General features: G+C 42.0%; 1 protein-coding gene across 8 annotated transcripts in view; it reads left to right on the top strand.

The window, feature by feature from the left end:
• The window catches only part of col14a1b (collagen, type XIV, alpha 1b), a 175,294-nt gene that overhangs the window by 74,393 nt on the left and 73,374 nt on the right, over positions 1-27,527 (top strand). For all 8 annotated transcript variants that reach the window (XR_014909437.1, XM_085397011.1, XM_085397007.1 and 5 more), the window contains 8 exons: positions 2,720-2,849; positions 10,149-10,288; positions 10,505-10,631; positions 10,722-10,861; positions 11,740-11,872; positions 12,080-12,124; positions 13,332-13,477; positions 21,112-21,241. Coding sequence is in view for 7 of the 8 variants with exons in the window: in XM_085397011.1 (XP_085253137.1) it covers positions 2,720-2,849; positions 10,149-10,288; positions 10,505-10,631; positions 10,722-10,861; positions 11,740-11,872; positions 12,080-12,124; positions 13,332-13,477; positions 21,112-21,241 (991 nt within the window). In the remaining variant the exon portion in view is untranslated. The remainder of the gene's footprint in view (positions 1-2,719; positions 2,850-10,148; positions 10,289-10,504; positions 10,632-10,721; positions 10,862-11,739; positions 11,873-12,079; positions 12,125-13,331; positions 13,478-21,111; positions 21,242-27,527) is intronic.

Genomic DNA, 27,527 nt, shown 5'->3' with positions numbered 1-27,527 from the left:
TAGATGTCTTTGTAATTATAATTGAGTTGCTTCAAAGTAAACGTCTGCTTTCATGTGCCGTTTCTGTTATTTTTCTACATATTCTGTATGTTTGACTACTTTGTACTATGAGTCTCAGGAAGGAAACAAAGGAAGGGGGATAGAAGGAAACGGCCAAAAACATGTACCAGAAATATCAGATAATATTAGAGAAAGCGGTGGCAGTAGAGAGTCTTTAATTCACTCTAATAAACAGCACGGCTGATCCTGAGCCACCTTTCAGTGTCCCCACCATGCAGGAGTCAAAAAAGTGCAGCCACCCTCTGAGTCACAGTAATATATCTTTAAAACCTGTGACCAATTAGAGGACAAAACACAACCAAAGCATCAATTACACCTTAAAGACTGAATAACACTTCAAAGTGAAACAGGCACGCATACAAAGACCAGCACTGATTGGAAAGAAGACATTAAAAGCAAACAGCACGACAGACTGGAACATGGGGATCCTTTGCAGGTAAATTCAGCAGTTAAGGAAGACGAGACATTCAAAGGAGAGGAGGAGAGGTATGAAGGGCACAGGCAGCCGTCCTTATCCCTCCTTCTCCCATTAGACCTCATTATGCCTACCGTCACATTCGCCTCCAGGCAGAAAGCAATAAAAACAATTTAGGAAGGAATTTGGAATCAGGATGGATGTTTTCCAGCGGTGAGGATAAGCCTGGCTCTGAGGCACTCCGTCAGAGCCCAGGCTTGGCTGGCTCGTCCTCGTGTGGCTTCCACTTATGGGCCGTGCGGTGACTTGTCTGGGCCAAAGCCAGCCTCAAATCCAGCCCAGTTTGACTGGAAAAGTGCTTTCATTCAAACAGGGACCCAGTGTAGGTCTGCACAGACTGAACCCGAGGGAGAGAAAGGACGAGCACAAATGTGAACAAGAGGTAGATCTTACAGCAGGATGTGACTCCAACGGTCCCCGAAGCTGCTAAATGTGTCCACGCCAAACAAACACAGCAGTAACACGAATGTGGTGCACGTAACAAAAGGGCCTTCTTGTCGAGCAAGAAATGCTTCAGCTCATGTACATCGGCCCGGGTCCAACCCTACACCCACATCAAGCACCGCTCCAAACCTACTAGCTTTAACTGGAGGTGAGTGATGAAGCCAACTCAGAGTCCACACCGATGCAGACTCCACCTGCTTTGAGTCAGGAACGGAGGAAACTCCACACAGCACAAATATAACTGTGGTTCTAAGAAGGGTTGGACTCTGCTGGGTAAATGAAAGCAAAGTGATGAGATGATGTTTAAAGGCGGTGATAGAGAATAATGTTGTTTCAACAGGAGCAAAGGGGCAGTGACCTTTATTTAAGTAAAATTCCACGTAGATCCATTTTGATTGTTGATGGTTATGTAGGTCATGTGCGCTTCAGAAAAGGAAACTGTATTTCCTTCCTCTGCACAGACAAGAAACAGGGTTAAGAAATTCCTCCTGTGTGCCAAGCTACTTAGAAAATGTATGACCTGAAGTCTTTTACGGTGTTTATCACAGAAAACAGACAAAATGAAAAAAGTCAGCAGATTAAATAGGTCACATTCTACTAAAAACACAAAACATGCTTTAATACCCCTCCTGTAATGATGGTAGACGCTCATATCAAACCGAGACAGAATTTGAAGTGGTAAGATGTGGACATGCAGCAGCTCTGGCTTCACTCTACATTAGTTGGTCTTCAAAGAAGAGGATCTAAAATCGCTGCACCAAGTCTTTGTAAAGGAATAAGGATTTTTTAAGGATGCAGAGTCGCTTTGATAGAATCCAAGAATAAAAATATGAAGTGAGAAACAAGCAGAGTTGGTCCTCTTTAAGCCATCCTATCTGATTGCAGCAGCTCTGATTCTGATTGAAATTCCTACTTCAGTGTGAGAAAGGCAGGGGCGTCCCAAAGCTCGGCGGTTAGAGTCTATTCAGAAAATTGTCTCAGGATAAAAAGAGATAAAGCCTTTAGTTATTTAGCTGTTACATCTTAGGCCAAAAGATAAGGTGGAAATATTCTAAAATGAGGTAAGAAGTAAAAAAACCTGTGAAAGTATTAACAGTAGTTATTGATCACGTTGACCCTTCTGGCTGATTGTTCCTGTTGTACGTTGTAGTTCTCTAAGGAAACAACAAAAGCCATTTGTTGTATTATGTCTGCATCCAGTGTATGTTTGGCAGAATAAGCGATGGTGAAGTTGAATATTTGTGTGCGCGCTGTGCAAGCAGCTGCAGACTGGTTGAGTTCTGTGTTGGCGATTGAGATGAAACAAATCGGCCTCTGTGGGGACAGAAAGGTCTGTTTCAGCTACGCAGATAAGCTCCAGCTGCAAAGCAGAAAACAACCGATGTTTTTCTCACATTTTAAAATCGACCACTGCGGTCCTGCAAACAGAGTTTCATCATCTTCCTTTGTTCTGAGTTTCAGCTCAGTAGATGTGGGACATACTACAAGAGCCTGATTGGCCCCTCCTGCTTAATGTAAAAGGAAGATCTCCATATTCAGAAATCATCTCATGCAATCACACTTTAATTCTCTGCTTGCCTGGACGAGACTGCTGATGATAGAAGAGTAGACGTGCAGAGAGATGAGTAACAGGGCGGATAAACGACTGCATGAAATCCACTGACAAGACAGAGATTTAAAGGATCTACTAGAAAGTCTCTGCGTCTTCGCTAAATGCACATACCTGCTGTGTGTGCGCAGGTGAAGGTGGATGACTCGGTGACTGAGGTGGAGCTGGAAGGATTGACTCCAGCTACTGAGTACACAGTGACAGTTTACGCCATGTACGGAGAGGAAGCCAGTGACCCCATGACCAGCCAGCAGACCACATGTAAGTCTAACATGCAAAACACTCCCATCATCAAATATTTCTTTGATCTGTTGTTAGCAGCCAATACATGAAGAATGAAGCCAAAATCTTCAGTTCGCCAAAGATTCTCATGTCTCATGTCTCAAGTATCTGTTTAAGGCTTAAACTTGAGCATCACTCGAGCCACAGGCCCAGCCCGGCTCTCTGCTCGGTGCCACCTTAGCTAACAGGCGCTGGTCCTCATGGCCACTATTTGTTTTTGGTGCCATTAGTAGCTTTTTAATGGAATTATCTGATACCTGAACATGGATTATTATGTGGCCGATTGGTGTAATAAAGTTGTTGTATTTTCTGTTAATGTTATTTAGATGATTAACATTCATAATAATAATCAAACAAGTTTTCTAGGATTTGCTAATAACACTGTTAGGTCTCCAGAACATTGTCAAGCTTTGGCTGAACCTTCAAAACAGGCGTCCAAGCCAATCAGTAATGACAGAGTGGCTACATTTATGCTTTATATACAGTCTGTGGTTACCATGCAGACTTCACTGGTTGGACTTGTCCTGTTGGCAGCCATTAAACTTTGGCTGATTCTTGACTGAACGACATGGATCCACCTCAAACTCTGGCTGAAAAATAAAGTGTTGATCTGATCACCAGAGTTATGTAACGACAATGTTGACGTCATCCAGGTCACACAAATATCAGCATCACAGTTCAGGAGCTTCAAGTGTAAACAGTTGTGCCTGCATAAACAATTTCAGTCAATATTTAAGCATGCAAATATTTTTTTAAAGACACAAGCCTTCACAAATATTCCACGAGGGCTTTGTAATCCTTCACACACTACAGCCGGATACAGTTTAAAAATGAGGCGCAGGCACACAGTTTTCACAAAGTGTCCTCATCTTCTTTTAATGTCCTGGGAGTTGAGATCTGAAAGAAAGGCAAACTGGTCCTCGCAGAAATGGAAATATAAGGCCGCCCATATGCTTTACTAACTGTTGGTGAAATTCAATTTCATTAAATCCCCGACAGATTGTGTGACCCTTTGAACTCGAGTCACTGCTATTCTCATCTCTGAAAGCAGCCGGCACATTTTTCATTTTCCTCAGGACGTTAACTGTCAGCTGTCTGATCAGGAGGAAACCACATCTCCAAGCACTTAAACCTACATCCTCCATGTACAAACCTCCAAACCCTTTATCAGCTAATTTCTTTCATTATCTTTTTTTATGTGTTTTCTAATCAGAGGGATCAGCTGCCGCAGACATATTTGCTTTTCATTTGCTGAGTGTTTGCTCATAGTTTCTTCCCAGACGGCTGCAGCGTGCTGAAGTCCTGCCCCAACACGTATCCTGCTCCTGACAAACTAGCAGCCAGCAATGCCAAATTCTCTACATGGCGCCAACTTTGATTCCCTTATTCCAGCTATTTTCTGCACCTCGCTGTCATTCTGTAGAGTTTTGATGAGAGTAACTCGGCGCTCCGCCCACCCTAAATCCCCACTGTGCTCACTAATTAACATTTTATGAAGTCTCCTTTAAGGTTTGAGGCCTGCGGCTTTAAGTCAGGGCATGTTTATGTCTTTACGGTGTGTGTAAGGCTTTGGATGCGGGTCAGAAGAGGACACTCTGTCAAATACATTTTCATAATAAAATAACTTTTATTGTTCCATGCAGGCAGGACTTAATGCCCTTGAATGAAGATGGGACACATTAAGTTTTGGTCATCATCTTTGTATCGGCCCCGTTCCCTGAAATATTCCTTCTGCATTATAAAAACGAGGTTCCTCGTTAGCTACACACCACATGATGCAAATGACGGTCGTGATGTGCTTTTCACTCAACGAGCTTGTTTGTATTCATTCAGTCTGCCTCTCTGTGTCATCAGAGGCCTCTCATCCCTCATTTCCTCTCGTCATTTAACTGTCGTTTCTTCCATTGTTAAGACAAAATGTGCTTTAATGATCATTGCAGTGAAACGAGGCCGTTGCACATGCAAATGGGTTGGATTTCTTTTTCTTTGAAGGAGCATGATGGAGATTAAAGATAAAGACTCATACAAAATCAGACTACAGAGAGCTTTGCACATCTTCCCACTTTGTGGTTTTACAACCAGAAGCAGGTCGTGAGGCCACAGAATGCAGATTTGATTTTGAATTGTTTTTTTCATTGGTTGTTTGTTATTTAGCTGTAGCTCTAAGTGTGTGCGCTTGCAGAGGTTATACATGTCATGAGAGACTTGCAAACACTTGATCCCTTTTATATAAGAAAGGATTTAAAACAAAAAGGGTTTTTTTTTTTTCAATAATTTAGCTACAATAAAAAAACTGAATATTCTTCTGTGGAAATGGGACACTCAGAAACAAGAACTGCACTACAGAAGCTGACAGATGTTTGAAGGTTTCTTGTGCTTCCCACACAACTTTTTAATGACATGCAAATCTCCAGTTTGACTTGGCCAGTCTGTATCCGTCCATTTTCCTTTTTTGTTTGTTTGAGGGGTTTTTGGGGATATTTTCTCATTGGTCGCCTTTAGCTCTCAGAGACATGGCTTCACTTTGTCTTCAAGCATTCTTGGACATGATGTGGTGTGATGCAGAATTCAATTACTAATCACACTGTGCCCTTCAATCTGCCCCATCATTGAAGCAACGAGGCAACCCCAAACCACGGCCGTTGTATCACTGTTATGGGATTTTACTGTATTGATTGATTTTCTTTTGCCTATTTCATCTGTGGTCTTTATTTTCTCCACAACACATTATTTCAAAAGGCCTGGTGTTTAACTGTGTGTTCTCTGAAAAATGTCAACTTTCTTTTTGGACAGCAGGACCTTTTTTGTTGTTGCTGGCTTGATTCCAATGCATTTATGTGCAGGCACATTCATATTGTAAATGCTCACATTCTGATGCCAACAGTTATTTGCAGATGCCGTTGTAAAACACTGGAGTTCTTGAATATGTCTCTTTGCCTCAGACGGTGTGTTGCTGGAAGTAAGTGAGACTGTGTTAGCTTTATGGACAGAAGATGTAGGCATAGACAAGCGCTGAACGTTTTCTGCTTTGGTGCCCTGAGGAGCTTATTACTGCTCTTCGCAGAAGCTGGAGTTCTTCTGGCTTCATCGGGCAGTGACCTCCACCTTGCACTGGATCAACTTACAGTCGAAAGAGAAGTAGCTGGGATGAGAATTAATTAGCACTTCCAAGGCTGATACCATGGTTCTCACCCTGAAAAGGGAGTTCCCACTCCAGGTCGGGGAAGAGTCGCCATCCCGAATGGAGGAGTTTAACTATTTCAGGGTCTTGTTCATGAGTGAGGCGAGAGATTGACAGAAAGATTGCAGCAATGTTAATGGTGATGCAGAGGCTTTCTTGGTCTGCTGTGGCAAAGAGGGACCTGAGCATGAAAGTCAAGCTGTTGCTTTGCCAGTCAAGCTATGTCCCTACCCTCACCTGTGGCCACGAGCTCAAGGTAGTGACTGAAAGAATGAAATTGTGGATACAAGAGACAGACAACAGGGTGTCCCTTAGAAATGTGCTAAGTGGCTCGGTCAGGTGCTCGGAGAAGAGCCACTAGTCCTCCAAATTGAAAGGAGTCAGTTAAGGTGGTTCGGACATTTGGTCAGGATGCCTAGAAAATTTCTAGGTGAGGTTTTTTGGCCATGTCCATCAAAGCTCTAGAGCAGGGGTGGGAAACTCCAGGCCTCAAGGGCCAGTGTCCTGCAGGTTTTAGACGTGTCCTTGAGCCAACACAGCTGATTTAAATTGTTAACTGACCTCCTCATGTCTTGAAGTTCTCCAGAGGCCTGGGTATAAACTAATCATTTGATTCAGGTGTGTTAATCTAGGGTGATATCTAAAACCTGCAGGACACCGGCCTGGAGTTCCCCACCCCTGGTCCAGAGCCACATGGCTTTGACCTTGGTACAATGATACTACATACTCAAAAGTGAGCAAAACAGCAGAACCTTGATGTCAGAGCTTTAAATAAGATGGGTTCCACTAGGGCTGGGCGATATGGCCTAAAATCCATATCACGGTATAATTTGAGGCATGTGCAGTAACAATATATTCTTTTCTTCCTTATAACATATTTTAAATAATATAAGGCACACTTAAAATCCTTTAATTTTCTCAAAATTCGACAGTGTTCCTTATGTTTGAATTCTGGTTGTGCTCACTGACCTCGAACCGATTTTATGTGGTACACGGCGCACAGAAATCTGTCAAAAAATGTTTTAGTATGACTTTGGTAAGCTATGAAGGCGCACCGCTTGATGGATTGTTGGAGCATTATGGCTGCCGTAGGAGCCTTGGAGTAATCTGGGTCCAAAACTCCGTCGCCTTCAGGTTCCAAAGTCAAACTGTCTAAATTCTTTCATCTCTAATAAAATAATCAGTGTTGCTGCTTTACCAGGTGTAACAATTAAGTTTAACATCCAGTAATGGAGGAAAACAGAGGATTTCACAGTGTTTGGACACATTTATTTGCTCACACTGGCTGCTGGTCTGCTTGATCTGCAGTTGGAAAATGAAACTGAAACTTTCATATTGTTTGTTTACTTTTAGTATCTTCAGAGGTATCGTACTGCTAATCGCTCTACTGGATATCAAACCAGCCTCCTTTTCATTTGATTAACTACAAAGTAGCTCTAGAGCTTTGGCAAAGTCACTCTAAACAGGACATTTTTCCTCCACTTCACAACAGTTCTCATCTTTACGTAATAAAAAGTACACAATTTTAGTTATTGTTGTTCTATAATTTCATAAATGCAGCAGAAATATGGTGTTACTGTAACCATCTAATGATAAATAGCCCACTGCAGAGCAGACACATGAGTAATGTTGGAAATTATCCTTCTACTTCAGGCTATGTACTCTTCATTAAGACAAGAGAAGAGAAGAGTTATTCAAAGCTAGGACATTTCTTGTTACAGCAAATAAAAGTTAAAAAAGTTAAAGTTGAAAAAACAAATAAGTTAAACACAACAAACCTATAAAAATAGCTTAAATAAGTAGGCACTGTAAGATTCAGTATTTACTGGGTCTCCATTCACATTTTTTAAACTCAATAATTTAATAAGCTTGGCACAGTTCCTTTAATAGCACTAAACCTAAAAATATTCGCACTTTGTGTGTGTAAAACAAACCCCCCTCACCCACCCACAACACACACACCTCCACATGTTACCCAGAGGTTACCCATTAGATAAGACAAATTATGTCAAAATGTTTGAACTTTTTTTCTAGTCTTGCAAAAAAGAAAAAAAAGAAGAAAAAAGAGAAGAAAAAGAGAAAAAAATTTTTTTTAACATCCAGACATCTATGAAAACAGAATTTATTAAATTCAACGGAGTTAGAAGTTAGCAGGAAGTTACCTCTCTAGTTTCAACCTAAACATGATATAGCATGTTCTGACTGAGAGATTTCTGAAAAAATTCAAACGTACAGCTCTGCTATCACTTCCAACATAAATGAAGACAGAAAACTAAACAGCAGTGACGTTTGTAGGGTTACTGAAGTTGGGCTAGCTGGTATATAATGATGTGCTACGTGATCGCTAGCAAAACAGCTACGTTAGCATAACATTAGCACAGTGAAGCTGGAGGATGAACGCTGGACAAAAGTTAACGTGAGGGTTCCTGATGGTTAGGGACAAATGCAATCGCATGGCAGGATGCTGTAAACGGACCAAACTTCAGTCAGGAGAACAACTGAGATAATCCATCCACAATACGAAGTTAGTCATTAATATACTGCAACAACATGGGAATAGAGCAGCTGCAAGAGAATTCAGCATTAATGAATCAATGGTAGGGAAGTGGAGGAAGCGCAGGTTTTGGCTTTCCCCATATTCCAAAAGTGCTTCGTCTCTTTGCCATTACTGCCGCCCGCAAAATTTGCAGATGATATTGTTTGCAGCCGCTGCAATGCTTTCAACCAAAACAGGCACCATCAACATGCTATTGCGGTAGAGCTGTATAGTCAAAATCTCTACTGTTGGCCAAATTTATACCGTTTATACCGCCCACCCCTAGGTTCCACCTTTCACTGCCTGATCTGGAACCCCTAATTAAATTAAAGGAGCACACTTTTCCTGTATTGGTGATCTGCTTAATGAAACTTCATCAGAGCTGTTATAATAATGTTGAAAGCTCTGATTGGCTGAGCTGTCAGTTAAAACAACACTAGAGTTATGTAGGTGTTGAGCAAAGCTGCCAGCTGCAGTGACACCCCTGAGCTGTAGCGTCATCTATATGGTTCTTGTAATACTTTATATGGAAACGTTTGGAAACTTTAGCGACTTACCTGTTGTTAAACTTTTTTAATTTGCTTTTTGCTGATTGCTGTTGTGACCCTGGGATACCCCGCTGCAGTATCTCACTCCCTTCAGCCCACTCTGGATTTCTCTCTGTCTGCTGCTTTGTTTTTAATCTGACCCTCGGTATAATTGAGGTGAAGCACTGGTGGGTACAATCAGAATTATTTTTCTTTTCTTTTGAAGAAAACAGATCAGTGATTCTAAATGTAAAAGTTCCAAAGCTCAGAGAGAATCAGATTCTACGGCAGAATTTTTAAAGTGAGGGCAGGGGGGGATTTTTTTTAGACCTCCGAGACGGCGAGAAGAAATGAGAAAGAGAGGACGTTTAGGCAGAGCCTGAGGGAGTGCGGTGATGTAATGAGCTTCTGTCCACTTTATAATTAAAAGTAGTGGAGTCCAATAACCCTTGTACAAACCCCCATGAGTGCGAGTGTGAATTAGACAGACCTGCTGTTATCAGGGGTCACGATTTCAGGCCCCTCATGAAGGCTCGGCTGTGTTTGCGTGTCCATGTATCTGCTGTTGATAAAGAACATAAAGCTGTTTTGTTCTTTCGTTCTTTCTTCGTCTTTTTGCGATGTATACGTTCAGTTTGAAAAATATTCCATTTCCGAGGCCACACACGCTTTCTTAGTGTTGGATTATAACTATGCTAATATGAGCAACTGGGAAGTTTATATGATTTAAAGTTTTGGAACATTTTCTGAAAGGCACATTTAATAAAGTAGTATGGAGGAACAAAGCTGCCAGTCTCCCAAAGTCAATGCAGGAACGCCAAGTTAAAAAATAAATAAATTAGTGAAGGTAAATAAACAGGTTAATTCATTGGTATACAAATAAAGCATAATAATATTGCATTATCTGTCCAGTAGTCATACTGATTAATATATATTTTGGCTGAATCCATCCTCCATAGGGAGAGGAATTTATAGTCAGTTCACAGCCGTTTCTTTCCAGATGTTGTGTTTATGGTTTGCTTTCTGTCCCTCAGTACCGCTGATCCCAGCGAGGAACCTTCGTTTCTCTGAGGTGGATCACAGCTCTGCCCGAATCACATGGGACTCCGCCTCCAGGAAGGTTAGAGGGTACCGCATCATGTACGTCAAAACCAATGGAGTCCAGACCAATGAGGTGAGGGAACTCTGGAGGACACAGGTCATCAGGCTAGCCCAAACTTGTCAGAGAGGAAGTAGTAACGTGTCGTTCCTCGATGAAGTTTAACAATTCCAGCAGAGCCTGATCATTGGTCCAGCATCTGTGCACTGTCCGTGCTGCTAATTCCAACATGACAAACAAACCGAGTCGCTTAGGAACAAATGTCATTGTGTTTTGGTCCTGTGTCTTCAGGTGGATGTTGGCCGTGTGACAGCCTGGCTGCTGAAAAACCTGACATCACTGACGGAGTACACTGTCGGTGTGTTTGCCGTCTATGATGAAGGACAAGCTGAGGTTGTGACAGACAGCTTCACCACAAGTAAGAAACTAACATCATTGTAAATAGAGATTGTTACATTCAAAAGTGTTTCTGAAATGGTTTCAACCAGAATTGTTGGTGTTTGTTTAGAAACTGTCCCAGACCCAGTGGACCTGAGGAGCAGTGACATCTCCACGAACAGCTTCAGGGTGTCCTGGGCTCACCCGGCGTCTGATGTGGTGCTTTATCGACTCACCTGGACACCCACCGACGGAGAAGAGAGCAGTGAGGTGTTCACGTGTTTCTTATACGCTTATATGTGTATTTTAAGCTTAGAAGATGAAAGAAAGTCACCTGGAAATCTTATGATTTCTGAAGTGTCATCTCTCAGGATGGAAAACGCTCATTCTTTTAAGTAATTCAGTCCTTAATGACCATTAAAACTCTCTTTATAAAGTTTTAGACTGCTCAATGCTTAAATTAAACACATGTTGGCAGTGTTTCATGTGGCCAAATGGCAGTTTCTACTCTCAGCTCTGTGTAATGTTACAGAGGGAATATCCTTATATGATCATATCACACGAAGCTGACTGTGAGCACAGAAGACTGAACCACCTTCTGTTCTTCTCAAAGGACGATGGATAAATGTCTTCATCCAGGCAGTGGACAGACTGAGAGGCTGCACCAAACTCCTCAGTCTGACTGTCGCAGAAATAAGGATTATTTTTCATCACCTCCATAAAAATATGGAGCTAGAAATGAGCAGATCGGATCCTTTGAAACACTAACGAGCACTAACGAACGAAGCTGCTCCTGCCAGCACAGTCAGGTTTAATAACTGTGTGCTGACTTTGTCGCAGTCATTGTTGACTGGCAGCGTCTTTGAACCTGATAAGCACCAATCAAATGATTTCATTAAGATATGAGAAGAAGTGCACGTGACAGCAGATAAAAGCCAACTTTGTCACTCCAGTGAGTCTCTGAGAGATAATGTGGGCGTCACCGGCCTTTGTATGTCTTCTGATCTTTGTCTTAACTGATGGTGACTTTGCTTTTATGTACTCTGCAGAAAGAGGTTTTATCAGGAAACTCTTAGAATGAAACATTTTGGAACATCTTTTTCTGTCACCTGTCTGTCTAAAGCAGATTTGTTGTCCTGCTGTTTCAGGTTTTGGTGAATGGGAATATCAACACGTACCTGATAAAGGAACTCACCCCCTCGACAGAGTACGAAGTCCTCCTGGCCGCCATTTACGGGAATGAGCTGGAGAGTGATGAGGTGATCCTCGTGGAGTCCACCGGTAAATTTATTGTTACAAAACCTCAGATTTCTTCACACTTTCATGTTTGTTGTGTTTATTAATGAGACTGTTTGTCGTCTTTCTGTTATTATTCTCTGATTTTATTCTGTAAACCGCTCAGAGGAATCAGACATCAAAGGATCCTTTAAACTTTCTGAATTAATGGATCAGTCGCATCAGTGACATGTTTCTGCATTTGATTTTCAGCTGAAAAAACAACCACCATTGCCACGACAACCACCACCGTAGCAGGTAATTAATCCCGGGATGAATTTGGATCTTTTTTCTCTTCTCTCCATCGTCTGTGTTTTACTTCATCCTTCATCAACTCTGTCATCCTAAGACTTTCATTTCTCACTTGGCTTCTTTTCCACCAACGTGTTGCTGAGGTTTAATGTAACGAAACGCACTGAGGCAGCGTTTGTGGTCCTGTGCTGATGAAGAACATGGGTAATAGATGCCTTTGAACTGTTGGTGTGTTTTTATCAGCTCTAACTTGCATGAAACGAGGGATCTTCATCAATCAGCAGCCCTGTAAGTGCATGTGGAACTGCAGACTAACGAGTGCTCATGGGAATTCTTTAGGCAACAGAAATCTTCCAGGATCTGTCGAATAATGACTCAGAATTTCCAGAAACTCTGGCAGTTTTCATTTCTCCACGCAGTACGTGTGCCTGAAGATCAGTGTTTTTTTTTTTTACTGTAGTAACCAATTAGCTTTTAAATGTGAAACACATATTTTCCATGAATTTGAAATTTTCCAGACTAAATAAGAAAAACCAAACTGTTACCTGTGGGTGCAGTTTGGATCCAGTGCAGTTACTCAGTATCGATTATTTAGTCAGATTGACAGAGTAAAGCTGCAGATATGAAGTAAATGTCTGGTTCTTTCTAGCCTGGCACAGGACAGAGACACGTAAATGCAAACCAGCCGAAGTCGTCTCAGTTTGGATTTCGGGAAGCAAGAAATCTCGACAGGATGGAGAGCAGTTATTGTCTTTTAGAAATCAGAGAAATAAAGAAAAAAGATAAAGATCATAATATTAGGACTCATGTGAGAACACTCTTTGTGGTTTTGTGTTGAAATGGCAGCACTGGGAAAAAAGTTTCCAAAAATTCGAGCGTGTAAGTGGCGCTATAAATGCTGATGTTATAAGATCAAAATTCTGAAACGGTAAATCAGATAAGAAGTTTGCTCCTCCTGTTTCACTGATAGCGTCTGTAAACCTGTTTCTATATTATCAGAGGGAGGGTGCGTTGTTCCGATATGTTCTCCGAAGGAACGTTTCGATATTCCGAAGACACTGATGTGATATGAAAATCTGAGCAAATTAAATGCCAGAATGATGACATTTTGATACCATCGCTTTCTGTGATAGGCTGTGACAGCTTCATGCTTCACTGAGTTAATCTTTGAGTCACTGATCTGCAGCCAGAGTTTCTCTGTCCAACCCTTCAGCTCCTCGGTACGGGGTGAGAAGCATGAAGATCGATGAAGAAACTACGTTCAGCATGCGGGTGTCCTGGCAGCCCGTCGACCCCAGAAATGCTCGACATTATCGACTGAGCTACATCAGTGCGAGGGGAGACCGAGCAGCAGAGACGGTAAGACAGAGAGAGACACTTCATTTCATAATAATTACCTCCAGGTCTGATGCTCATTTGAACGGTCTTCAGCAATGCCTGCTTTTCATTCCCAGCATCAACACTCAGCAACACTATCTTAGCCTATAGGAGCCGCACATTAATAAAGTCAACAAACAATCAGCCCCAGCACACAAACACCACCTAAAAACAACAGGGAACTGACAGCGATGTGTTTTCCATGCTGATAGAGCCTTCCCCTCTCATTTAAAATAAATGGAAATCCCTTGTGGCAGCCATCACGACCACATCACCAATTTGCAGAAGTTTAATTTGCAGAACATTTCCAGCCGTAAACTTTACTAAGTCACGTTTGTGTGATTTCTTTGAATACTCTTCAAATTTTATGCTCTGAAAGTCAAACTCCTACAAATTCATACAATGGAACAGACAAAAGAGCATCAGTCTTCAACAGGAGGAGGGTGGGAGATTATTGATGAAGACAATGGCAGGCCCTCAGATTAGAAGTCCTCCTTGGAGAGAAAGTCAGTGCTACTGAAGTTGATGGCAGGCCTTCAGAGTCTAGTTAAGGGGCAGAGACGAGAGCAGGAAGAGGATAATGATGATGAAAACAGTGGCAGGCCTTCAAAGAGTTTTTCTTTTTTTCAGTAAGGTAGAGAGAGCCTGGCAGCTTCTGCAGTAATGAGCAGAGAGAGAAGGCTTTTATAGAAAACAACACTCGTGCAAAAATATGCCACAGGCGTGCGTGACAATACATCAATAATGGGGTACAATCGTGGCCCCGCGTGCCGAAAATGTCCAAAGGGAGCCAAATATTATTTTTAATAACAAAATATGAAAGTTCGCTCACAGGTTCTGGCTCCGGGTCTCTACCTTAACCCTGGAAACTGTGACTTTTATTGCCAGAACTTGCTTTCATGCCTACAGAGTGACTCATGCAACCCGTCAGGATGTTGGACCAACACTGAGCACAGGCTCAAAATCCCAGCTTGGTTTTTGTCCAGTTCCACTTAAATGGCAATTTAATCAAAGGGGGAAAAGGGCATTGATGCTTTCTGCACTCCTGCCACACAGGAAGGACGCAGGAGCTGGATGGTGCAAAAAAACCTCTCGACACTGTGATTTTACCAACAACACGTGCATGTGGGAAACCTGAATGTGGAATATTCCAGGGGAGGGGGTGTGCTTTAAAAGATAGTTGTCCTCGGTAATCAGGGTCAAACTTCACGGTTCCTGCTCAACTAAGACGTCTGTCTGGTTCTCGGTGATGAGGAGAGTTTTGACTAAAAGTCCCCGTTAGAAGGCAGACATGTCATGTTTACAGTGTGATTAGTTTTCATGATAAAAGCTGCTTTGAATCCTAATTAAAGACAAACTCCCAGATTTCCTGTCTTTAAACTCTGCTCACACACACACACACACCTTTACATGCATCACAAACACTTTTTTCTTTTTCATGCTCTCATTGTTTTCTTTCACATTTGTGCAAATCACATTTATTCTGTAATAATTGTCTCTTTGGTGTTAATAAATGTAGAGCATGGCTTCCAAGGTTCTTTGTAATCCTAAGTGGTCGGGTGTTCCCTTTGCCAGGTTAACGCGTGTCAAATATCTCCAGAACCGTCTCATCTTCCTGTGACTTTTGACTTCACTGGTGTGTGTTGTTGTGTGCTGGTTGTGCTGCCACCGCACCAGAGGCCCACTCTGGACACAGGTCCCGCTTCAGCCTTTTCATCCTGACAATAAAGAGCCACCAGCTGCTCGCACCGGCGGCTTGTTAAATGAGATCTCTTATCAAAGCACGAACAGCTGTGGCCTCTGTTTGGCAATCCGGTCAGGTTATGAATCACCAAGTGCTGCGCTCAATAACTATTTAGATGTCTATCTGCTGTGGGGGGAGAAAAAAACACCTGCTTTGTTCAAAGTTTCACTCTGTGGTTCTCGGCTGCCAAAGCAGGGCAACGCGCCACCGAAGGAGCGCGTCTCATTCACGTGTTATTGATATGTGGCTCATCCCACTTCATCTTCACTGGTGGAATCTTGTCCTAAAGAGCTAACGTGTAGTCAGCATGTTAGATCTGCAGCAGCAACAAATCATATTATATGTAATTAAATTGTGGACATTAGTGGTTTTGTAACACGATTACAGAACGCTCTGCATCACAGGAACACGCAGCAAAGAAAAGCCAGAAATCAGACTTCCTTGGCCTTTTTGCAACTTTTGAATTATTTATATTATTTAATTATCGAGTGGTTATGTCTTAGTTTTTGTCCTGTTCTTCTCTGGCTGATAGAAATATCTGCATTTCCATTGTTATCGTCAAATTTTGACCTCCTGGGCAGAAGCATGAAGCCAGCACAGAGGTATTAAGAAGCCAGGTGTCCTTCAGACGGACTCCACAAGTCAGTCTGTCCCCAGTGCCTCCCACATCAAAATGCCCAATTTCCTGACACGGGGAACTGTAGGCAATCAGAGCTCGCCTCCTCTGACTGAAGCCACTGAGTCTGTTGGTGCCTTATGAAGCTTTTTTCATCTGACAAACACTGTGTGGCCTGCTGTCAGATACAGACATCAGGGAGTGAAATGCTAGCGTGTTATTAGTCTGTTACTTAGCTGTAATTAGCAGGTATGATTGTGTTTGTGGTGCACCTGTGCAGTCTGACAGGAACATTTCCAATCCGTACTTTTTGGGTTACAACCTCTAACCTGGTCTGGTTCTTTCTTGCTAGACTTGTACTAGAAAATTAATGCACGAATAAATGAAACATTTCTCAGTGCTTAGGTCTCTACAAGCTTATGAATCTAGAAGTTAATGGTTCGGTTCATTCAGATGGCTGTGTCACTGCCGTACCAGATGATGGTGTCTACACCGTAGCCATGGCGTGACTCAACTCTGAAGCCATCTGTCCACAGGCAGCTGTGATGCTCAACTCATTGAAGCTCCATTATGTCCCTGTGCCGCTTCATTCAGCGTCCAATAAACCAAAGCTGCCGGGCATCAAGAGCAATTCCACCGTGTGCAGGGTTCTGGCTCTCGCTGCTCGGGAGCAGATTCTTGTTCCAGGAGGTTAAAAACTGGGGATTAAAAAGTTTAAGGGATCTTTTTCTTAAAAAACTGTAACTGTCTGTGTGTGACACTCACAGCTATTAGAAAATAATCAATAAATACAGTGTTTTGCACTAAAGCTTTAATTTCTGATCTTTGAGCCATGTCTCAATTGCCGGTTTTAGCTAATGGAAGCCATTTAGGTTTAAGCACCATAAGTGTGGTTTCATGAGGGAGAAATCCAAACTGTGATCTTTGGCATCATTCAGCAGAAATGTCTGTCCCCTAACTCCTCATTTAGTGTGTCTGATCCACTTCCAGTTCTCTATCTATTTGTTTTTTGTTAATGTTAGGTCTGTTTCTGATATTTAACAGTAAGTGTCTTTTATATATATATATATATATATATATATATATATATATATATATATATATATATATATTATTTTTCTTTTTTTTTTTCTTTTTTTTTTTTCTCCAAAGTCACAAATCCTGGAGGATTTGTGCGTCCAGCAGCTACCAGCTGTCAAAAATGTCCTGTAATAAACTGAAGGCTTCTTATGACTTGACCTGAGCTCAAAGTCCTCATCTAAGATTAAAGGTGTTTCTTCTTTAACATCGTCAGTGATGTCGACCACTACTGCAAAGCTAGGCATGTTAACACCAGAGTTTATGAGCATTTTTCCCCAAGTGGCCACTAAAGGAACTGCAGGTATGGATAGTTTTTTTTCTCAGCTTCAGTTTTCAGCCCCTGGAGGTTCCCGCTTGGTTGGCAACATAAGGGATGCGTCCCCACTTGGATCTAGGGCGACTATTTGGATTTATCATAAAAATGATTTAAACAAGATTACTGACAGTTCAACATTATTCATTAGTTTTGTCACACTGACTGGCTGTGGTGTGTTTATGTATTTATTAGGGGTGCAACACGTTCGATACAGTGCTTTCGGTTCGGTACGCATATGTATCGAACAATACAAAATTTTTTATTTATTTTATCAACTTTTCTTCTGACGATGCTGTCTGTGTTGAGAGCTCGTTGCAACATGGCAACTGCTTCAACGCTACCCGAAATTGAACCTCCCCCACCCTCATTCAGATCTGGCCTTTGGACCTATTTTGATTTTCATGTGACGTATGACCCTGAAGGTAAGCGAGTCATGGACAAAAGTAAAACAGTATGTCGGATGTGCCACAATGCTCAATTGGTGGGAACTACTGCGTTAGCGTAGTTAGCTTGTTAAGGTGTTGACGCCGTCCAGCCCCACGCACGGGGCGATCCACGGTAACTCGTTAACGGAGATTTGCCGCGTTATGGCGTTAATGTCGTTTTAACGAGATTAACGCTGACAGCACTAGTGGGAACACAACGAATATGACTGCACGTTTACTCCGACATCATCCTCGTGCAAAGACAAGTGGAAGCAGACAAAAACAACAAGCACGCATGCTACAAACTTTACCCGAGTCATTTAGACAGCCGTTAGCACAGGATTCTCCTTATGGGGACCTGATATGTTTAATACGCTGCTGAGAATATAGCCCAGAAGAAGCGTATAGTAGAGCTTTTATTTTGAAAGAGCCATTTCTCTGTAATAAACTCTCTTTTCCAAAGATGAGTGATTTCTCCATCAGATAGATGAATTAATTTTTATTACTTTGTTGTTTCAGCAACATTAAATTTAAAAACTGTACTTTTGAGTTAAAATATATATTTATAATTTTAATAAATGACAAATTAAAAAGGCATGAACATTTTTTTTTGTATCGAAAAAATATCGAACTGTGACACCAAAGTATCGAACCGAACCGTGAATTTTGTGTATTGTTGCAGCCCTAGTATTTATGTATTTATATTTCGGTTTTAGGTCAATAATTGTTCTGTAATCTCAATATTGACCAAAATATTCTTCGTAGTAGTCTTTCTGATTTTTTTTGTTGGTTCCAGTTGTTCTGGTCTGAAGTCTTGTTTCTGCTTTGGCGTTTTGTCTGTACAGCTCTTCTTGTGTCATCGCACTCTGACTCTGTCAGCTGTGTGTTTGACTGTCTACCCTGCAGTTTACCTTTAAGCCTGGTTGTTCCAGCGAAGGTGGATCAAACTTAATATTCCAGACCTGCGTGGAGCCTCTGTCAAAACAAGATTGTGTTTCTGGATCACATAAATACTTTGTAAATGCAAACGCGGTCTCATAAAGAGGTTGGAGTAAAAAAGGGAGTGCAGCTGGAGGTGGTTTATTCCAACTGTGTGACACTGTGACAGTTTAGAGACTTGCTGCCTTTTTCATCAGGCTGGGCTGAAATTGATTTGTTAAGGCCCACAGTGCTGCTCTGACTGACACATATAAGAATTTCTTTCTGTTTTTTTAGAAAGTGGAAGTTTTGCGAATGGAGTCGGGCCAGACTCTACATGCTCAGAATGCAAACTGGCCCAGCAGACAGACAGCAGAGAGAGCTCAACCTTTAAAGATTTCTCCTACGCACAATACAACAATAGCTCTGGTTACCTGGAGCGAGATGAGCTCTGTGTTCAATCATATGTAAAATACAAACATTTCCCTTCACAGAGCCACTTAGAGCATTCACAGCATGCTTTATGCAGATCAAATAACAGACGAGTGTTTCTTAACTGTATCATAAGGCTCGGCTGATATAATATGTTCAGTTTACTGAGAGAAGATTTGGCTTCTTTCTAACCAATAGAATGTGAGGAGCCACTTGAATTTGTCAAGATTTTCTTTTATTATGTTGCCACAACCAGACGACGCCATCCTTTTCAGTTTGCTCCAATTGGATTTTGTTGGAAATTACTGTCATCATACATAAAATATATATATGTGTATCATAGAGTTTAATAACAGAAGGGGGAAGAGTGTGGAAGAGAAGGTGATACTTTAAGATGAGCGGAGGGGAAATGAGCCAGAGGTTTTGGAGAATAAAAACAAAGAGAGCTCCACTGGGTTTCGGATTCAAAGAACAAAAACAAAAATAAATAATATAAGTCACCATATAAGTATAATTTATGAACAGCAGATGTGGTGAGACAAACAACAGCAGAGAAATCGAGAGAAGCAGAGATGAAGAGCGAGGAAAGATGTCCACGGGGTAAAGAAGGAGATTAGATTGTCTTCAGTGTGAGATCATCAGTTTTAATAAAAGACTCAGCTCGCCCACAGGTGAGGAGGACACCTGGACACAATTAACCTCTGCAGCACTTTGAAACCTCGCAGTCCACTGCAGCCACTCTCCCTCCTTCACCTCTATTAAAAAGGCTAATGCTATTTTTTTGCTAGCTCGTGCTTTAGAAATCTTAATTCTCTTTGTTAACTCATTTTTAAATCCGCCCTTGTTAGACTCTAAATCCATGGCTCAGAGGAAGCCAACACATGAGACAGGAGTTCAAAGAATGGAAAATAAAAAATGATAATAAAATATTAACAATAAAAAATACACAAAGCACAAAAAAGGGAGACGGGAGTCAGAGAGACCAACAAACCCAGCGGTGAGCTGTTGGACTGAAGATCAAGCGAAAAAGAAACAAAAACTGGTTTGATTTTAATTAAAAAAAACAAATGAATTTGATTTAATTTTAAACACATATGACCTGCTAATGTAAACACAGTAAAGTTATAATGAAATTAGTCAATTACAGTTAAAAAGTCTCCCATGGAAACTTGTTCCTGTCACAAAACCTGCAACATTATCATTTGACCTTCAGATCAGACTTTGAAGGAGAGGTCAGAGGTCAAATGTGACATGATCATTTAAATCTATATGGTACTTCCTAAATGTTGACAATAAACACAACATGTTATGTCAGTTTTCGACCAATAAATCTTCAGGTTGACCTTGATGACCTCAGTGGACGAAGCTGTGATGAATTGTTAACGCGGCTCCTCGACGTCCCTGCAGCGTTTTATCATAATTCATTCAAAAGTTTTCAGAGTGCGTTTAAAGACTGAATGCAGATACAGAAATGCTACCAAAAACATCAACAAACAGAGGGAAGAATGCAGAATGCTTGAAGACGTTCTCAGTCGCAGTCTGTCACCTCGATCATGCTGTGAAGGAAGAGGGAGGGTAATGAGAATGATCAAAGAAACAATCATTTAGACGCAAACGTATCTCTGCATGTGGACACAAATTATAATCAAATCACTGAAGACATGCACAAGTTTTTTGGGTTTGCAGAAACATCATTTTCCTATTTTTTTTTAAAGCAAACTCGAGGTCCTGTTAAATCGAGAAACCTCGGCAGCCACGTTATCCTGCTGTTACATCTGATCTACATGAAGTGATCCTGCAGTGAGCGTATGTGGTGCAACATGATTAAGAAGCAGCTACAAAAGTCCACACGTTTAATATTACAAAGCAAAACTGGACGATGAGCTGTGGAAACTATCGAGATTAGAAACAAGAAAACGTCAGAGTGCAGTTTCTCTGTTTGACTGGCAGCTGAACTTTGGGAGGTGAAATGTCACATCAGTGCAGACAGACTGAGGATGGGGAAATGTCTAAATGTTAAAGTCAAACATTAACGGCTTTGCTTGTCTTTCAAAACTGTCCTGACTGGTCTTTCTGTGCTTACAGAGAACAGTGCCCACTGGTCAGAACAGCCTGGTTCTGCAGCCTCTGCTGTCAGACACAGAGTACAAAGTCTCCATCACTCCTGTTTACCCCGAGGGAGACGGACCGGCAGCCGCCGCGACGGGACGGACGCGTGAGTCATATTGATGCTGAGTTCGCTTGACTTTTGTTTCTTTCACTTTCTTTTCTTCACTCTCTGCTCTTTTTAAGTCGTCTGCAGTATCGTGTTTTATCATTAACCTGTGATCAGGACCTCAGAGCAGAGCTGGAGTTCCACTTGACACCAACTTATCTGCTGTCTAACACAAGCATACAAATTAGACCAGGAAACAGCGATACAAGAAGAAAGACTTTTTTTGATGCATCTCTGCATCTCTACGCTGTTTACAGGATGGATGGTTTGGTTTACAGGAAGTCCTGCTCTAACGTTTGAGTCTGGAGAACAAATCCCAGCACATGCTCCTCCCCTCAGCCTGGCTCTGATCAGGTTTCTTCCTTCCCACTGTCACCAAGTGCTTGCTCATAGGGAATTGTTTGATTGTTGGGGTTTTCTCTGCACTGTTGTGGGGTCTTTGCTGTACAATATGAAGCACCGTGTGGTGACTGCTGTTGTGATTTGACTGTCAGTTTGAGACACAGACTTTTGAAGGACAGCAGCAAGTGGTCAGACGTGAAGAATAACCACACTGGAAAACAAATATGTAACCTAGAAGGGACAGAACATTGTGGAACCTCTTAATATCATTTAGCTCTTTGAGTGTTCAGTCAAAAAGAGCTGTATCATCATTATTATTGTTGTTATTATTAGAACCAGTCCATTTACCATTTTATTCTTTCTTTTTTATGCTTATTTATTCATTCAGCAAGTTATTTGTATCATATCTGATCTTCTAAGCCAGTTGTACTCACATTTGTTCAGCTTCTTGTGTCTAAAAATACTGGCATAGTGTAGAAAAAGAAGAAACACATGGAGGAGAAACTTCATGTTGTCCTCCCAGCTGACTGTAGGAGTAGTTTGTTATAGTTGGACAAATAGCCTCGGCTGGGGTTTGAAAGTAGAGCTGAGAAGCTGCTGTGGATCAGAGTGCCACACTTGTGACCCTCCGACACTCTCTGGCATCTTTGCGCTCTGATCTCCGGCACAGTCCTGCTGCTGTAGACAGACTAAAGTATTATTGGATTTGTGCCGGGAAAATCTTGTCATGACAGAGCAGACAGGAAGAAGGATGAAAGTGAACAAAGGCAAGAACGGGATGAAGAAAGGTGAAGGTGCTTGTTTTCCACGATGATCTCTTCCCTGTTGATCTGATAGAGGTTGATTTCTACATTCAGTGGCAGTTTTCAGGATTCCTCTTTCACCCTCTGTTTATTTATCGTTATTATTCCTTTTTGTCCTCTTTGAAAAGTGGAAACATCTCAAGCGAAAACTAACAGAGAAATGCCCTCAAAATCTGTGGATGTTATGTTGTGAGTATGACAGTGGCAGGATATGCTTCGAATATTAAATGATTAAATATGTGAAGCTAAAGTGAATCCAGAGTAAAGGCAACAAAGCACGTGTTCGACTAGCCTGTGTCATCCTGACTTTAAAGTTTCTTTGCCACCACAGATTAAAAAGATGAGCTCTGCAGAAGACCGTCTGTCCTCACTGTGCCATCACGTTTTGTTGTTGTTGTTTTAGGACCTGGTTTCATTTTTAGTTTCTCTTTCTTTTGGTTGGTTATGTTTACATGTATCATGGTTTGGATAAAGATACATCATTTGAAGAATAGTCAGTAGTTGGGGTACGATGCCGTCTTTGGTGATGTATGAACAGCTCTCAGGATTATGTTGCTTCCTTCAAGTCGTGCTGTTGCTGCTCCTGGTGGCTCCTGGATCTCCAGTGTGGTGAATGTTGACCTCGTGCTCCAGTCTCCATTTAGCTCGGTCCCGACTCTCCAGTTTAATAACACAGAAGGCTTTTCACTGCGGGCCAGCAAAGCTGTTGCACACTTCAACAATGGCCAGGCTTTAAAAAATAAACGGCTCAGTGGTATAAATCACACAGAAAACAAAGAAGGACAGAAAATGTGTTGTCCTGTACATCTGCTGTCCATCTCAGCATGTTCTAATATTACACTAAGTTTCAGTATATAATGATTTAATTATGCCAACAGATAACTCATTGAAGAAAGCCATATATATTCATAAAATCATAATCATACGTCTCTTTTAACAAACAATCAGTTCAGCATAATTCAAACCAAGTACATGAAGCAAAGTTTGGATCTGAAAGGCCAAAAAGATTCTGGGAGATAGAAAATCCTCCAATCCTGGAGGTGTTGAGGGTCAGCGAGGACCAGGAGACAGGCCAGAACAAAGCAGCGCTGTGGTTTGCAATTAAAAGATAGTGGAAATGTCAATGTCATGTTCACAACCACAAGGGTGCAAAAAAGTGAGCATTTTCAGGATCAAACGTGGAAACGACTTCACTGATTGGGAAAAGTTTGCTAATGGGACCCATAACGAGGTGCTGGTGTCTCGGGTGTTTGTGCCTCCTGAGAGGGAGAATCTGTTGTGGGTGAGTTGAGGATGAGAGATGCATTTCTGCCCACAGCGGCTGTCGCTTTCTTAAAGTCTCATTACTGTGAAACAAACACAACAATTTAAGCCGAGCAGCAAAGTGTTCGCCATTCATCTTGTTCAGGACGCTCAAGAAAATGTTGCCGGAAGCTGAATGATTGAGGGGGCGTTTTTCTTCCTGCCAACACGGGCAAAGAGAGGGTTCAATTATATTGTAAAGTTTAAATCACTGCACAAGATAAAACGTTGATTGATTTGATGAAATATGTAACAAGATAGAAAAGTCTCTGTCAGTGCTAGATTCAAAATACTGGAGCCGAACCTTTATTAGAAATTAGGTGTGCGCTTCCAGTTTTGCTTTTCGTTGCAACTTTGCCTTCATTAACAAGTATTTAGATGAAAAATAGGAAGACGTACTTTCTCCCTAACCCAACCCCGGAGATCTCTGCAGCTCATTACACCTGAGACAGTTTCCCAGGAAGGAAAAGAGACGGCGGCCGCTCAGTGCTCAGCATCCATTTGCTTTACTGTGGAGCTGAAGACAGAAATATGCGGGAAGCATCTTTTCCTCTTTTGTTAAATATGACAGAGCGCCGCTGCGAGTGCAGCAGAGGCTAATGATTTTCTCTGCCGCCAAGTGCATTACAGAACAAACACTCCACTTTTAGCGTGGAGGAAACTCTAAATTTAAGTCGTTCATCTTTCCGCTCCGTCCCATCATGTCTCCCCCGTGCGACGCGTTACACACATTAGCAGACGCTAACGACGTTCTCCGCTTTTTAAGCGACGAGCCTGCGACACCCGCTGATGATGAATGGCTCCTGTTAGGTAGTGAGGGATGAGACGATCACCTGGGGAAGAATGACGGGGATTGCAGAGAGAGAGGAGGGGGGATGATTGCGTTTTTTAAGGTGGAGATAGATGATGTGACAAACGGCGCCCGTGTAATCTTGGGATTTGAACCTATGAGGGATGGGGCGAACGCCGAGGGAGGCATGACAGGGAATGCAGAGAGGATGATTGGGTTTTTAGCCCCAAACTGAAGATAGATAATGTGGCAGAAGAGGCAGATTAAGCTGCGTTTGATCCACTGAAGGATGGGCCAATCAGAGAGAGACGTGGGGGGTAATACAGAGAGGCCGGCGGGGAAACAAATATAATGTGATAGAAAAGTCACTACCAACTTGATGGCAAAGAGATTTAAGACCGAGAATTAGAAGATAATTGACTTTCATAGCCTCGGTGTGGAATATGTTGTGACGAGGAATGAATGAGGAATGAATTTAAGAGACAGCAGGGTGTTTTAATTTGTGCGATTTGGATTTTGAAGCAGCTTCGAATCTGTAAGAAGCACTAAAAAGCAAAGATTGTAAAGCAGCAGAATCACAGTCTGCAGTTCATTTTATTTGGAAAAATACCTTCAGACTAGAAGAGTCCTGCTTATCTTTTCAAACGAGGTGGTTTCAGGTCTTCTCATTAACAGAACATCACACAGTGTTGTTTTGTCAGAAGCTGCTGACATCACAGAGAAGCGGACGTGTTTACTGTGGCGGCGATGCGGCGGTCTAAGCATTCGCAGCCTGTTAAACATCAACGCTGGTGCAGGATGCCTGCACTGACTGAGCCTCCCACAGCAACTTAGCTGATTTCAAACACAGCCAGACAACAGTGTGTTTGTCAGGTGACGAGTAAAGTTGGTAATTCCAGCATGATTCTCTTTTTCTGTAACATCATTTAGTCAACAGTTGATGACCAGTCAGATAGAACCACGCTTTTAAAGATGACACCTTCAAAAGGTGCTTCATTTTGAACCAGTGCTGGTCCCTCGGTGCTTGTTACCCTTCCTGTTGGCTCGTGTGGCTGTTGGAGAAAAAGAAGCAGACAGTTACTCCTGTAGCACCGTGGACGAGTGGTTTCTCCAGAACGCTGCATCCCACAGTCTGCATCACAGAGTTTGTCTCTCCTCAAAAAGATTAAGTCAGTGGCTCGTGACGCTGTTAGGAGCCATCTGTAAACATCTGGGTAGTTCAAGTAAACATGCATTTAAATTTGAAAAAATAACAACACTCAAGCAAAAATAGATGTTTTTAGTGCTTTAATATTTCGATTTACTTTGAAAAATGGGACAGAGTCAGGTTTATCCCCGTGTGACAGCCTGGAAACGTCTGGGAACCGAGGAGAGACGTTTCTGGACTGGAGAGGAATGTTGTCCCGTTGTTGGCTGATAGAAAATTCTAGTTCTTCAACATTTTAGAGTTGTGTTCATAAAAGTTTTTGTTTGATGCTCCAAATGTTTCAGTTGGGCATTGGCTTGCTGAGAAATGCAAAGTCTCCCCTGGATGTTGCTCTGAAACCCGAGCACGCCTTTCAGCACTGATGGTGCTTTTCCAGATGTTCAAGCTGCCACTTCCATAGACATCCATGCGTTCCTTTGCCATCAAACATGCAAACTTCAGAACAGAAATAAAGAGCTTTCCACTTTGTCCCAGTCCAAAAAGAAGGAGGTGGTGTTTCTGGGTCATGTTTCCATACAGCTTCTTCATGTGACCGAGCTTTAACCTGCAGTGATGCCGTGGTTTCCATGACAGAATCATGCCAGTTTGTAAAGGAGCCCCAAAGTCACGTAGACTGATTTTTGCTGTTTCCTGCAGACAGAGATTCCTTCAGATTCCAAAAACAGTTTCTTTACTCTCTCCGTCTCTCAGCTGTTTTTGAGATTTTCTGCTGTCATCCGATTAAAACTGATCTAATATTTAAAAATATTGTTGATCTCTGAGTTCTGTGTTGGAGGGTGAATCAAATATAGATTTATGAGATTTATACACGATTGCATTCTGCTTTTGCTGACTTTTCCACAGTTTTTTTTAGAATTGGGTTTGTAATTAGATCATTTTCCTCGTTTTCTAACCGAGACTCAAGAATAACATTTTGCTGCTCAATTAAATTGTTGGCTGTTGTCTTGGAAGACTTAATGCTCTGCTGTGTAAAAATGCTTTAATTTCCCACAGGAACTAAAAAAGTGGGCAGCAGCTTGGGGACTTGATGTCATCTCAACAACTGTTAGATGATAGATGCACAGAGTACAATGGAGGAACCAGTACGACGTCTGCATGCAGAATTAGTACCTTAGATCCTCAGCACCCAAAAAAGCATTTTTTTACTCTGAAAGTTTCATTAAATCTCCAGATTCTCATTACCCTCAGGCCTGAAGGGCGAAGACATAGTGGGAGGAAATGCAGACGGAGTTCAGAGGATGATGGTAATTTTCTCAGGACCAGGAAGGGCACAGTGAAAATAGATAATACGACCGAAGAGGCGGGTATAACAGAGGGATTTGAACATATGAGGGTGCAGCAGATACCGGCGGTGTGGGGGGAGTACGGCTTTCTTGCAGAGAGCATGATTAGCTTTTTAATGGTGAACGGCCGGGAAGGTGAAGAGGGAAAATGAGGCAGAAGAGCCGGCATAATTTGGAGGGTTCAGTTGCAGTAATGGTGAGACGGCTGCAGCTCAGGGAGAGTGATGGGAGGTTTTTAGCATTTCAAATGTGCAACTCAACAGCCAGCAGATTCACTCTGGGATTTCCACCCGAAAAGTCTCACAGCTTCCCATTAACCACGGCGATCTGGAATCTATCACGGCTGTGGGAGAGCAGAGGAGGCTGCACGGAGGTCATAAATGTATGTGAATGTACAGACGGCTCGAAAAGCACACGTTCCTCAAAGAAAGCACTTTATTTTAAGATTCGTATTATTCCATTCGGCCATTTCAAAGGACGTGTCCCAGCTGTCGAGCCAGTGATAAGTCCTCTGGTTTTAATATCACTCTGGCAGATTAATTCGACTGTACACTCTGTA

Source organism: Rhamphochromis longiceps, linkage group LG22, assembly GCF_057381845.1.
Source record: "Rhamphochromis longiceps isolate RC_006_pf linkage group LG22, R_longiceps_female_GT1.1, whole genome shotgun sequence".
In the NCBI taxonomy this organism is placed as follows: domain Eukaryota; kingdom Metazoa; phylum Chordata; class Actinopteri; order Cichliformes; family Cichlidae; genus Rhamphochromis; species Rhamphochromis longiceps.
This window is presented reverse-complemented; position numbering and strand designations above follow the sequence as displayed.